The 13,766-nt window shown below is 30.3% G+C and overlaps 2 protein-coding genes across 2 annotated transcripts; one reads left to right on the top strand and one right to left on the bottom strand.

The window, feature by feature from the left end:
• Nucleotides 1-1,757: 1,757 nt before the first annotated feature.
• LOC102608927 (uncharacterized) lies at nt 1,758-6,776 on the bottom strand. Its single transcript, XM_006482602.4, has 4 exons — nt 5,889-6,776; nt 3,764-4,666; nt 2,179-2,464; nt 1,758-2,078 (listed from the first exon to the last, which is right to left on the bottom strand). Exons 1-4 carry the CDS (start codon nt 6,477-6,479, stop codon nt 2,059-2,061), a joined length of 1,800 nt encoding a protein of 599 aa, XP_006482665.1. The 5' UTR covers nt 6,480-6,776; the 3' UTR covers nt 1,758-2,058.
• Nucleotides 6,777-9,121: 2,345 nt separating this feature from the next.
• LOC102608637 (LOB domain-containing protein 3-like) lies at nt 9,122-10,728 on the top strand. Its single transcript, XM_006482601.3, has 2 exons — nt 9,122-10,096; nt 10,418-10,728. The coding sequence occupies exons 1-2, from the start codon at nt 9,312-9,314 to the stop codon at nt 10,533-10,535; spliced, it is 903 nt and encodes a 300-aa protein (XP_006482664.2). The 5' UTR covers nt 9,122-9,311; the 3' UTR covers nt 10,536-10,728.
• The last annotated feature ends 3,038 nt before the right edge of the window (nt 10,729-13,766 follow it).

The raw sequence follows: 13,766 nt of genomic DNA, 5'->3' as shown, positions 1-13,766 counted from the left end.
ACTCAGGACCAGTTCGGATTGTTTTAACAACTGCCTGGATCGAAGATTATGCCCGATTTTTTCAAACACGATCCAGGTTGAATATGTAAATGATTAAAGGGCAGTAAATTAAAAATAAAAATTGTATATCATTAAATATGTATCATTCTTTCTTACGAATTAACCATGTAGTTAATATAATGATAATGTCTTCTTATTACATGGTAACCCATCTTGGTTGTCATAAGATCAAAATCACTTTCTTAAGAAGTAATTATGAAGGCAATACATTGATAATGTCTTCTTGATACATGATAACTCATTTTGGTGATAAATTTTTCTCTAATATCTTACCTTTGGATTGCGGCACGTACGATGCATGCTTGAGGTAAGAAGAGCAGACATGTGATGCGTGCTGGAGGTGCAAACGTGCGGTGCGTGATGGAGATGCAAGTCAGTGGATTGTGGCTACTTCGAGAGTCGGAGGTAACGGCTTCATGCTTGTGTTGTCTGTGCGCTATTGAGTTTAGGCTTGGTGTTTGTAAATGGGTAAAGGTTAAGGCTTAGGTATATATTTATTTATTTTTAATTTTTTTAAGTTAAAAAATTTAACTAGGCAGTAGGCACGGTTTCAAGTTCTAGCTTTTTTGGGTCATGCCCAAACCCGTACTCGAAAATAACCGGGCAATGAAAATCAATACTGAGAACCAATTTATTTATTAACCTGGGGCAGATTTTATTAAGACAGCATAGGTCGGGTCTGGCCTGGATCTGGGCTGGGTGAATATCTTAACCGCTTCTAACTTAGTCCAGGTTTGGTCTTTTATTTTTTAAATATAAATTTATAAATTAAAATCTAAAAAATACTAATAAAACTAAAAGAAGAAAAATCAATGATGATTCAAAAAAAATTTAAAAATAAAATACTAAACTATCTCTTGATCTTTAATGAATTTAAGAGGGTACTTAGGTTAGGGAATCTAATATTAAAAAATAAATATGTAAACTTTTATTTATTCATTTATTTAAAAATAATTATTTTCTTTAAATTCATTATTGATTATTACCTCATTATAAACTCACAATAGTATAAAAAATAATTAAAAAATATTTGGAAGTTCTGACCTGAACCTTATATTTTTCCTAACATGAACTTGATCTTGAACTTGGAAATGTCTGGCCTAGTCCATTTATTTACCATCCCTAGTTGGTGACTTGGTTGGTGGAAATAAAAATAGAAGTGAATGAATTGAGATAATTTGGATAGGTGAGTCATGAGTGGAATTGTGTGGCTTATAATATCAAATGGATCATATCTATGAGTGCTTAAAAAAAAAAAAAAAAAATTCTTGCAGATGTACAAAGCAGTTTTATATACTATAGACCAGTCTAGATTATAATTTTCCTCCATGACTTGGAATACTTTAATATCTAAATATGTGTAATTGCATAATTGTGAATTTACTAAATGAGACATTAGTTATTTAAAATAACTATGAAACATAATTTATTTGCTTTTTTACTCAATAACTACCGCTGTATTCTTGTGATCAAGGGAAGGCATAAAGGAGGAAGATTTTATTAGACGAAATAAGAGACATAACTCTTTAAAGCTTATGATATAGTCAGTCAATGTCGTGATGAGTTGAGGAATTCATCATAGAGTATGATTAATGGGAAAAAAGATTTTAAGTAATCAAGCTTGGGTTTCAACACCAAGTATAAATTTATCTTTGTAGAATCAAAACTTTAGTGAAAAAAATATATTATCATAAAATATATCATTCCAAATATATCAGCTATCATTAAACATGCGGCATGATTCTATTTTTGTTTCTATATAAAAAATGGTATCACTCATTTCAGCTCTTCAGATGCACTGATGTTGCTGAGAAACATATATACATGGGTAAGAAGAGTTGTTGATTCACTTTGGAATATTGCTATTCACACTGACAAACCAAAATTTACAACCACAAAATATATATATATATATATATATATATATATTTTTTGGTTTGGGTTATAGAAAATGCACACACTTGAATGAAGTTGCAAAGGACTCGGGCCTCTCGCTAGCTACTTCAAATCTTTTGCCACTGCCAAAATGCATTAAACAAGCATCAGTGCTCCAATTGCATGCAGTTTGCAGAGTATTTAATTGGCTAAAGAGAGAATGATAATCATTATTGAACTTACACTTAGATGTTGAAGGAACCACAACAAGATTCATGGTTGCATTATTTGGAGGAAGATGTAATCTCAGAGGATAAGGATTGCCATTTAAAGGATTCCTAGAACAAACAATAATATCATTGAGCCCCGTCACTTCCTTCACCATTTGTTTCAATTGTTCAACTCCACTTCCTTTAAATGTAAAAGACAACTCCCCTTCCGATTTATCAACATTCCCTTTATCATCAACCACAGCATAAACAATAAGTCTCCCTTCATTCACAGATGAAGGCTTAAATGTGTCATCAATCTGCAAATTTCATTGCACCAAAGATGTACGAAATTCAATGTTAAAAACAGAGTAATTTAACATATATTGCAACTATATATATGTGTGTGGGTGGGTGGGTGGGTGGGTGGGGGGAGAAGGTACTGAATCTATATATATATATATATATATATATGGGATCCTAAATTTTGTTAAAGTTTAGGAAAGTCATTAAGCTATATGCTTTAATAGCGGCATTATACTATTGAACCATTTGACTAAATAATTTTCTGAACTTTAACAAAATCTTAGATTGTGAACCAGATCAATACTGTATATAAACAAAATAATATATCTATTAAGTTTGGATACTTAATTAGAATACTTTAGTGTCATATATATAATATTAATTATTATTTTTACAACCCAATCAATGGATGACATATAACATGCTACATTATTAAATATCACAATTGAGTATCTAAAGTAAGTAATCCATAACATAGGTTAATTAAGGTGGCTTTTTTTTTTTGTCTGAAATCTGAATAGACTTGAATTAGTCTAAATTCTGAATAGATCTGAATGTCTGAATCTAAATAATATGTTTTTTTTTTCGTTTGAATCTTAGAAAATAAGTATTAAGTTATTTGTTTTTTTTCAACTTTAAAAGCTGAAAATATATACTTTTACATTTGTATCCTTATTAAATTTGAATGTCAAATAAATAATATATTAAATACCACAATATTTTAACATTTATAAGTAAAACTATATTCAAGTTAATACATAATGATTTTGAAATTTTAATATATAAAATACCATAAATTTCAAATTTTATCGTATATAATATAAGAAAGAAAAAACAGAGATATTTTTATGTGGGGTAAATGTCTATGGGTGAGTTTTAGGATAGACATGAAAAATAAATTATAAAGCAGTGATAATTTTGACATTAGCAAGTAATTGACTTAATTGAGATTTCTCCATTAAGTAAAAAGCCAAAAAAGTTAGCTTATTTTATTAAGTCAAAATTATCTAAAAAGTTTCATTAAGTTATAAAAACAAACACCTCTAATTAACTTAATTAATTAAGTTAAGTTACTTTAAGTCATTAAGTTAAAAAACAAACGCCACCTAAGTCTTTCTATCCACTTAATTAAACACAGTTTGAACCCAAAAAAATTAGCACTTCTACGAATACTTATTAAAAGAAAAATGTTGTTGAACAATTAATGTCATAAAATTAATCATTAATATCTCTATGTGTTGATCCGCATTTCAGAATGGTACAAATTTATCGTAAATAATTCCGAGGATAATGTTGATATTAATAAAACTAACCTCATTGTTTCGCGGGGACTTAAGAGAAATTGCTGTCGGAGAAGTAGGCTCAGAAGGTAGTGTGTCAACAAATTTAACCTTCGATGGATGTGCTCTAACAATTGGCGGTGACGGGGTTTGTTCTCTAAGATGTGGTGGCGGCGGCGGCGGCTGTGCTTTAAAATGTTGCTCCGGCGATGGTGGGGATTTTGCTCTAAGATGAGGTGGTGGCGGCGGTGGCGGCTGTGCTTTAAAATGTTGCTCCGAAGATGGTGGTGATTTTGCTTTGAGATGAGGGGGTGGCGGAGGCGGCTGTGCTCTAAAATGTTGCCTCGGCGATGGCGGTTGTTGTGCTCTAACATGTTGCGGCGGTGGCGACGGCGGTTGGGTTCGTGCCGGTGATGGTGTGGGTAGCCGTGCTGGTGCTCGTGCATGTGCCGGTACAGGCTGATCCGGACTTGTAGCTGATTTTTGAAACTCCACAATATCAACATCCCATAAAATCCAATCCTGTGTCGAACTTCTGTGAGGGATATCATGCGTAATTGAATTTCTCCACGGGGGCATGCCCCCGTTGGCCCGTAAATAATGGCCGTAACGGGTCTTGAGCTTCACCTGAATCCCGTCCCTAACGGGTTCCCATTCGAGCGACGCGTCCAACCTTTTCGGAAGGCTCTGTACGACTTTCTTGCCCGTCACGCCAAAGAAATACGGCATGTTAGAGGCTGACAAGTACTTGCCATAACAACTTTTCAAACGCAAAACGCCAGCGTCTTCAAGAATCTCCACCGTCCATTTTGCATTCTTGCATGTCCCATTTCGATCTTGGAACACACTCTCTTCATCATCTTCTGCTAATAGATACTTGTCGTGGTGGCTACGTAATCGAACCGTCTTTGCTTTTCGGAAAATTTCCATTGCGCTCTAATAATAATAATCATAATTGAAATGAACAACAAAATTAATTAGTTACAATATCAATTAAAACAAATAAATATATATATATAGTATAGGTACCCAATAACAAAAACAATCTGCAAACCTGAGAAAAAATAAATAGCATGAAATTTGATAAGGAAAATTTTTATTGTGCATAAAAATGGCAACAAAAAAAATTATATACACAAATTGATTTGGTTAACTGTTACCTGATTCAAGGAGGAAAAAATAAAGATATCTTAAACTATTTTCCGGTGGACGATTAGGCGCAGCAGAGAAGAAGAGAAAGTCATGATTTTTTTTTTTTTTAATTTTGGTTTGATTCGCGGGGAAAAAGGAAATTGTTATTTAGTTTATAATAACAAACCCTTAAATTCAATGACAGTTGGATGAAAGGAGAGCATGAATGGATGGAAACAAATTATTAACAAGAAATTAATTAAGCATAATAATAATGAGCATGGAAATTAAGCGCGCGCGCACATCTGTGTTTTAATTGGTAAATTAAAATGTGTGGTGAGCCAAAGAGTGGTGTATGTGTATTCTGTTGATTACCCTTATGCCTTATTTAGTTATCACGTACGAAATCTAACTCAACGAAATCCAAAAAAGTATCAACAAAATGAAGATTAATTCTTTGAGGCTATTCAGTCATGGAAAAATGATTTCTCTTTACCACTTATTTACAATTTTTTTATTGAATATACAATTAATTAGGATTTAGCTACTTAAAATCATTTTTCTACTTCCTTATTTAGTATCCTACCCAACTTGTGCAAATAAAGAAGTACTCACTTTTACCTTAACTGGACCAAATCATATATACATTCGTCGCAATTTTCAAACATTTTTTTTTTGGGTAAATTCTCATTTATTTTTGCTTCGAGAGTTGGCATCAATTATCAATTGATTCTGATCATATTTAAAAAAGTGACCTGAAACATTTCTATCATTATTTATGTAATTCTGTGAAATCAAATGTCATCCTTTGACTTTTGAGGATCAAAAAGCTATATTTTTATTGCTACTAATTAATTTGATTAATTAAAAAAAAATGCAACATTTTTTGCTCTAAAAAAGTATCATTTAACCTCCAATTACATATATAAGTAACAATTTTACCTCATTTTCCAACATAGAATCACTTTTGGACTTCAAAAGAAAAAAAAAATTAAAAGAAAAGAGGGAAATTAAACATGAAACATACCATATTTGATAATGAAACCACTGCTGGTACTGAGCCAGAATCTGAGCGTGCAAAGTCCTCAGAATGCGAAGAGAAATTGGAAAGACTGGAAGCAAACGATTCACAATTCGATAAAGACTCAAAATCCAATATATCCACAATATCAACACCCCAAAGAACCCAATCCTGTGTTGCAGTTCGATGTGGAACATCATGAGTGATGGAGTTTCGCCACGGTGGCGTGCCCCCATTTGCCCTAAGAAATTTCCCATCTCTTGTCCGAAACTTCACTTCAAATCCCGAAGTTACTGGCTCCCATTCAATGCAACGATCACTATTTTCTGACGACGATGCACTTGTACTTGTTTGTACAACTTTCTTGCCCGTCAAGCCGAAAAAGAAGGGTTCCTCCGAGGCTGTGAGGTACTTGTTGTAGCAGCTTTTGAGGCGAATGAGGTGGCAGTTGTCTTGCACAAACTCCACCGTCCAACGTGCTTCGGAGGAGGAGCCGTTGTGGCTTTGGCGGACTGTTTCTTCGTCATCGTTTGCGACTAAGTACTTGCCAAGGTGACTTCTTAGCCTCACTGCTTTAGCTTTGTTGAAGAACTCCATTATTAGGGCTTATTGACGAACGCTCTAGGTTGAGTTTGATGTTACAACAACTTATATGCCAAAAATTGAAAGTGGGAAATTTTTGTTTCTTGTTTTCTTATATCTTCAAATGATCTTGTTTGTTTTAATAAATTGGTTTTCTTGTGTTGACATTCCGTATATTAATTGGATGAATTTGCAAGTGGTTGAATTAGATATATGAAATAAAATTTGAAAATTTGAAGTTTGTGTACGATTAATAATTTAATTAAGGAAGAGGCAACGATTAATTTTTTGGAGTTTCTTAAAGAGGAAGTGGAGAATGAAGATGGGTGATTGTAATTTTTTATTTTCTCTGTTAGTTCAAATTGGAGGTTTTTAAAATGATTGATTAGAGGAAATAAAGTACACGGTGTTTTAATTGTCAACGATGACCGGAGTGAGTTGACTTAGAACATTCATGATATGGGAGTTGGACGATGAGTTTAGCAAGTGGATGAAAATTAATGAAGGTCGAATATTATTAACATTTGAAACTTTCTGTCAACAGTATTCTTCAAAGAAATTTCATAATAACAACGTCTTTGACAAGACTAAATCAACGTAAAAATTGGATAGATCCGACCCAGTTTTTATGGTGAAGGGATTGAATCATATTAATTATTTGAAATCTAATGAAATAACTAGAAAATTGAATATATATTTTTTTTCCTTTTCAATGTGAGACTGTTTGCACTTCAAAAATTATATTGAATATTTTTTTTTTTTAGACTTCAACTACAAGATATGTGATAACAAGACATTCTTGTTTACTTCCAAGATTTTTCTAAAATAACACTATCTTAATGTTTCACTAAAAGGCTATTCAAATAAAATTTTATTTTTTATTTTAAGAACCACATCAACATTAAACATTCTAAAAGGCACTTCAATTGGGATTCTTTAAATATTAAATACTAAGATATGCTTCTCCCTATCCAATATTTATAGTGGGTTTCTCCTTCTTCTATTAATATCTTAATTTTTTATAGAGAGAGAAAACAACTATAAAGCCTATAATTATTATTTATTTTTCCTTTAAAAAATAACAGCTATTAAATGGTATTTTTTTCACCCTATTATAAATATCATTAAACTAATACACATCTCACTGCATATTTTTTACTTCAAATTGTTGTATGTTTTCAACTAATTTTATAATTAATATTATATGTTTATTTTATTAATTACTAGTTGTTTTTTTAATTAGCATGCATTAAATTAAAAATAGACAAACATAACAAGAAAAAACATATTAAAAGCACATCAACAATTATTAAAAGATAAACATATTTAAAACATAATGATGATGATGATGATGATGATGATGATGATGAGGAGGAGGAGGAGGAGGAGGAGGAGGAGGACGACGACAATGACTTTTAAAATCAACACAAAATTACTTAGAAAAAAAAATATTTGATTAAAATGGTTGGCTGATAAAACAAAGGTTAATTGAATTTGTTGAGAAAAAATGAAGGATAATTAATTGATAAAAGCGTTGTAACTTGTTCCTATTTGAAAAGATTTTTGGGAGAAAGTTTTTTTTTTCATTTTTTTTTTGCCATATAGATAAGCAAATAATCATTTAAAGGATAAAATTTAAAAGCTTTTTAGTGATACTTTAATAATAATTGGAAGAAATGATGGAGTTTAAAATGCACCCAACCTACCCTCAAATAATTGGAAGAAACTTTTACTTATTTTTTTATACATTTGCTTGTAGTTATTTATATAAATTTACTTAGTACCTTTACACAGATTTTTAAATTAAAAATGAAATATTACCAAAATACCCATAAGTAAATCTGATTGTGATAGTAAATTAAATCAAATTTTGCAATATTCTCAATGCGAGTTAAGGATATCGATAGGATAATATTGGACTTGAATTCTTTCATATCAAACTTTATTTGATAAGTTGATAACTCACCTCTAATCTGATGATCAAAATAGCCTAAGATAAAAGAAACCTTATGTTAATAGAGGCCTAGAGGGTTGCAAGTAATCAGTTTTCTTTCAAAAAAATAACACGTCTATTGTTTGGCTGTCATAGTATTTTGTTTGGGATAACCGTTTGAGTAATTAAAGCCTTTTCAAATATATTTTTGTATTAGCGGGGTTTTTATAAGTAAGATTTTTAATAATAAGAAAGAAAATTACGGCCCATTTGATTTAATTTGTTGTCAATTATTTCTTATAGTAAAAAATGGTGTGATCATTTTAACATAAATTTTTAAAGATTATTTTATGAAGGATAAAGTAAAATGGTGAAATAATAAAGTATTTTAGAATAAATTTTGTAAACGGCAAAAAAAAAAAAAGAGAAAGCTTTTCAATTCTCTCGGCCTAGAATTTTTTTTTTTTTTATAGTTTTCAGTAAAAAAAAATTGAAAAGTACTTTGATTTAAAAAAGAAAAAACACTTGTAGAGAAATAATACCAAACAAGCACTTTATTTAAATTCATATAGTTAAGTTAACCCTCTACATCTTGCTAATTTAATTTGGGTTTTAATATTACAGAAAATTATCTAACACAAAATTTAAAATAATGAACATGAACGTGGTGATAACTACACACCAAAGGGGAAAAAAAAAATCCTTCTAGATGATATTTGAAGTTTCCTTGATCTTCTTTCTAAGCTAATTTTGTTTCAAATAGAAGTCCTAATCCTAATCAAATTTCAGTTAGAACCAACTTAAATTGCAAGTTTAAATTACAATTGTCCATTTTTGTTCTTACAATTTATGCTTGCTCATTTGAACCCCATGTTTTCTTCACTAATTCTTTTTGTTCTCTAAATCTTGAATCAATGAACCCTGTTTTGTATCTAATAATCCCTTTCCAGAAGTTATTCTTCATACTATGCCTTGTGCCATCTCTCATCAAAATGACAATAAAAGGAGGGACAAAGCAAGCCTGTGCTGTATGTAAATACCAAAGAAGAAAATGTGAGAAAAATTGCAAGCTCGCCAAATACTTTCCTGCTAATCAACCCAAAACATTTCAGAATGTCCATCGTTTGTACGGTGTTAGCAGCGTTTTAAAGATATTAGACAGTGTAGACGATGACAAAAAAGATATAGCCATGAGCACAGTTATTTTTGAGTCTAATATGCGAGCTGAGTATCCTGTACACGGTTGTTTTGGCCTTACTTTTAGACTCCATCACCAGTTGCAAGCATCCATGGAAGAGCTCCGGCTTGTAAACGCACAGCTTGCGGTTTGCAAGAGGCATTACCAAAATCATACGCAAGCCGCATTTGCTTCAACCTCTTCAGAATTAGGCATGGCTATGAACAATATGGATATTTATAATCAGCAGGGCAATGATTTTTGTGTTGAGATTGATGATGATGTAAAACCCTTCATCAAGATCGAGCAAAACCCTAATTATTATAGCTATATGTTCAATAATATGCCTTTGGATATTCAGAGTCCATCATCGTCACATGGTATCCCCATTCCGCTGCAAGAATTGGAATGCATTAATTCTATTCATGATGATCGTGTTATGGCATTTGATCATACTATTCCTGATCATGACAGGAATCCCTATCTTGAACCCAAAGCAAAAGAAGTTTCTGATGCATCAAGGTATATAATTTATTGTCACATTCGATATTAATATTAGTCTACTTCATGGCGTGTACAATACCAAAACAATGGCGTATATATATATATATATATAATATTAGTCTACTCAATTGTCATACACATCAGCTATTGTCTCTACTTTGAAATTTTGCGTCTATAGTATAGTATAATTTAAACATTTTGAAAATTTTGCACACAGTTTGGTGATAGAATTGAGAATAAGGCTCTTCCAAAAAATTGGGTTTACGAAACAATAACTGGTATTTTTCTTACTGCGCAGAAATTTTGATTAACACATTAATTTTTTTCTTTGCTTTGCAGTAGCAATACGGAATCAAAGGATTCAAAATTTCCCGAACTTGTTACAAATAATAAGCACAAGAGTGGTGCTTCATCCAGCAAAATGCTTCAGTTTGATCCGCGTAAAATGACGGGATAGAAATAGCTAGCTTAGAAGAAATAATAGAGTAAAACTGAGTTAATTTCATTTCAATTATTTGTTTTTGCATTTCTTGTTTCATGATACTACAGGCTATTTTTGATTTCTTGTTTTTGCATACTTGAATAAGCGATACGAACAGCTATCGTAATTAAGTGTACATGCATGTTGAGGTTTTTTTGTTGACGGCATTCCAATTCTACTACGTACACATAATTTGATTCACTGTATATAATGCTGATTGTGGTTTTTAGCGGTTTGTTTAATTTATACGAGCTTTCTACTTTTTTTTTTTTAATAAATTTGAAAAGGTTTTATATTATGTGTTGATGGTTATGATTATTTCTCTCTTTTTTTTAATTCTAATCAAACTCCAACTCTTCCGTCTCCATTAATCATAAACACGATTAATACAATACTAATTTCTTTTAGAAGTTGAATTAATTAAATATAATCCCCTTCATTTCTTATTTGAATTTCTAGTATTTATTATTGATTTAGATTCAATCTTGGAGTTTTTGTGATTAGTTATTGTATGAAAAGTAATATGTAAATAAATATTAACTGTACATTACTATAAATGTACATGTAGCAGGAGATTATTAAACCCTTAAAATAATTTAACTAAGAGCATTATCAAAAGGCTCTTCAAAAAAGATTTTACTTCTCATTTGAAGAGCGACATAAACACTCCGAAAGACACTTCAATCAGGATTCTTTAAATAAGATATGATTCTCACTCTTTAATATTGTCTAGTGAGTTTTTTCTCTCCTATTAATATTTTAGTATTTTTATTTGAGAGAGAAAGAAAACAAATATAATTATTATTTATTTTTCTTTTCACAAAAAATTAATAGCTATATAACAATATTTTTTTACCCTATTAAATATTATCTCGTACATATCTCACATCAAATATTTTTTTCTTCAAATTGTTGTATGTTTTCAAGTAATTTTATAATTTTATTATATGTTTAATTTATTAATTACTAGTTTTTTTAATTAACATCCATTAAATTAAAAATGGTCAAACATAATGGAAAAAAACATATTAAGAGCACATCAACAGAATTATTAAAAGATAAACATATTTAAAACATAACAACAACAATAACATTTATAATCAAGGCAAAATTACCTAGCAACAAAGATTTTGAGTGAAACAGTTGAAGTGATAAAATGGAGGGTGATTAAATTTGGTGAAGGGAAATATTTAATTAAAATAATATTATTTTGCCTTATTTAAAGAGCCTTTTGGAAGAGATTTTATTTTGTGACTCTTCTATTTATTATATACACAAGCAAATCGACATTTTAAGGTAAAATTTGGAAAGTCTTTTGTTGATACTCCAACGCTAGACCCGAAATCATTCATCATAGAGTCAAATAACAATTCTTCTGTACTCTTAGGATTTTGAAGTATTTCAGTACTTTCATGTATTTAAAGTATAAAATGGGTGCGAAGGTTTCTCATTCTCTTCTCAATTCAATGAAATTTTTATTCAAAACTATTATTTCTTTTATCTATACATTTTTATTGTAAGATATATTAATTACAAAACAATGTTATCTTCTTGGTATTTTGAATTCTAACACAGTGTTAAATTAAGAAGGGAAAAAGATAATGATCCCTCTAACGTTTGGGAAAAAGGACATAAAATCCTTTAACATTTTGAAAAAGACAAATAACCTCCATTTTTATTATTAAATTCCATTTGTTTTAATAGTAAATTTATGTTTAATTTACAAATACTATTATGTCTCTATAATAAATAATTAAAAATATTGACTTAAGACATATCATAGGTATAATGAAATTAATAATGTTTCATTTGAAACTTAAAATTAGGATGTAATTACCTTTTGCCCAAATTATTCACTCTAACTTATGAACATGCCCTTCCCAATGATAAATTTGATTTTAATTTTACCTATTATTCATATTTTTTTTATCATCTTATCATTGGGAAAAGTATATTAATAATTTAGAGTGAATAATTTGGGAAAATGTAATTACAACTCAATTTTAAGTTTAAAATAAAAAGTTGTTGATTTCATTATACATGTTATCAATGACATGTCTTAAGTCAATATATTGAATTATTTATTATAGGGATATAATAGTAATTGTAAATTAAAAATAAATTTATTATTAAAACAAATGAAATTTAATAATAAAAATAGAGTTATATATCTTTTTAAAAACGATAAGAGGTTTTATGTCCCTCCTCCCAAACTTTAAGGGATTCGCTGTCCTTTTCTCAATTAAGAAATTACTTTATTTAAAAAAAATGTAGTTTTTTACTTACATAAATTAGGTCCAGCGCCACCATTTTTTTTTTCAATTAAAAAAATAAAGTAATTAAAAAATTACTTTATTTATAAAAAAAAATGTAGTTTTTCTATGTATATGAATTAGTTCCAACGGCCCATTTTAGACGAGCAAAACAGGCAACAGCATTGAGATACAGCTAAACCAGCAAAAAGTCGCCGCAAGCACAAACAATTATCAGACCAAGAGCAACAACTTGGACACGGAAGTTTGATAATTGTTTTCTTAAAAACAAATCCAAATGGATTATCTTTCAGACGGACAAAGAGTCTCTCTCTTTTTTTTTTTCCTAATTTCTCCTCACAAAAAATAATCGAGATTGAGGTTCCAAATTTGATGTTAACAACGAAGTCAATTTTTTGATTTATTTACAAGTAAACCATTTTTTTTTTAATTAGATTCGAAAAGTACAACTAACAAGAGATTAAAAAAGAAAAAAGAAAAAAAGGAAGAAGATGTTAATCTTTTTTTTTTTTTTTTTGGTTTTGACCACGAGGTATCCTGGGGAGGGCCCCAACTGTGGGAGGCACCTTTAAGCCCGTAACACAACTCAGACTAGAAGTCCTCGCTCGAACCGAGAGGCACAGGTTCTCCCAACAAAGGCGACTTCCCTGCGACTCGAACTGGGGAGCAAACCCAGTCAAGCAACTTAAGGGGACTCCATTGCCAGTGGAGCCAACACTTTGTTGGTGAAGATGTTAATCTTTTAGACATTGAATTCAACAACTTTTTGGGCGCTTCATTAATTAATTAAGTTTCATTCTCCGAGCAAAAGTCAACTTGAGACATTTAACCTTGCGTATAAACCCCTTTTAATATATATTTTTTTAATTTGCAAAATCTCTTTTGTGCATTTAGTTGATTAAAAATATACATATATTGTCAATTATCGTTAGAG

Source organism: Citrus sinensis, chromosome 6 (genome assembly GCF_022201045.2).
Source record: "Citrus sinensis cultivar Valencia sweet orange chromosome 6, DVS_A1.0, whole genome shotgun sequence".
NCBI classification, from domain to species: domain Eukaryota; kingdom Viridiplantae; phylum Streptophyta; class Magnoliopsida; order Sapindales; family Rutaceae; genus Citrus; species Citrus sinensis.
Note: the sequence above shows the minus strand (reverse complement) of the source record. Positions and strands in the feature narration are given on the sequence as shown.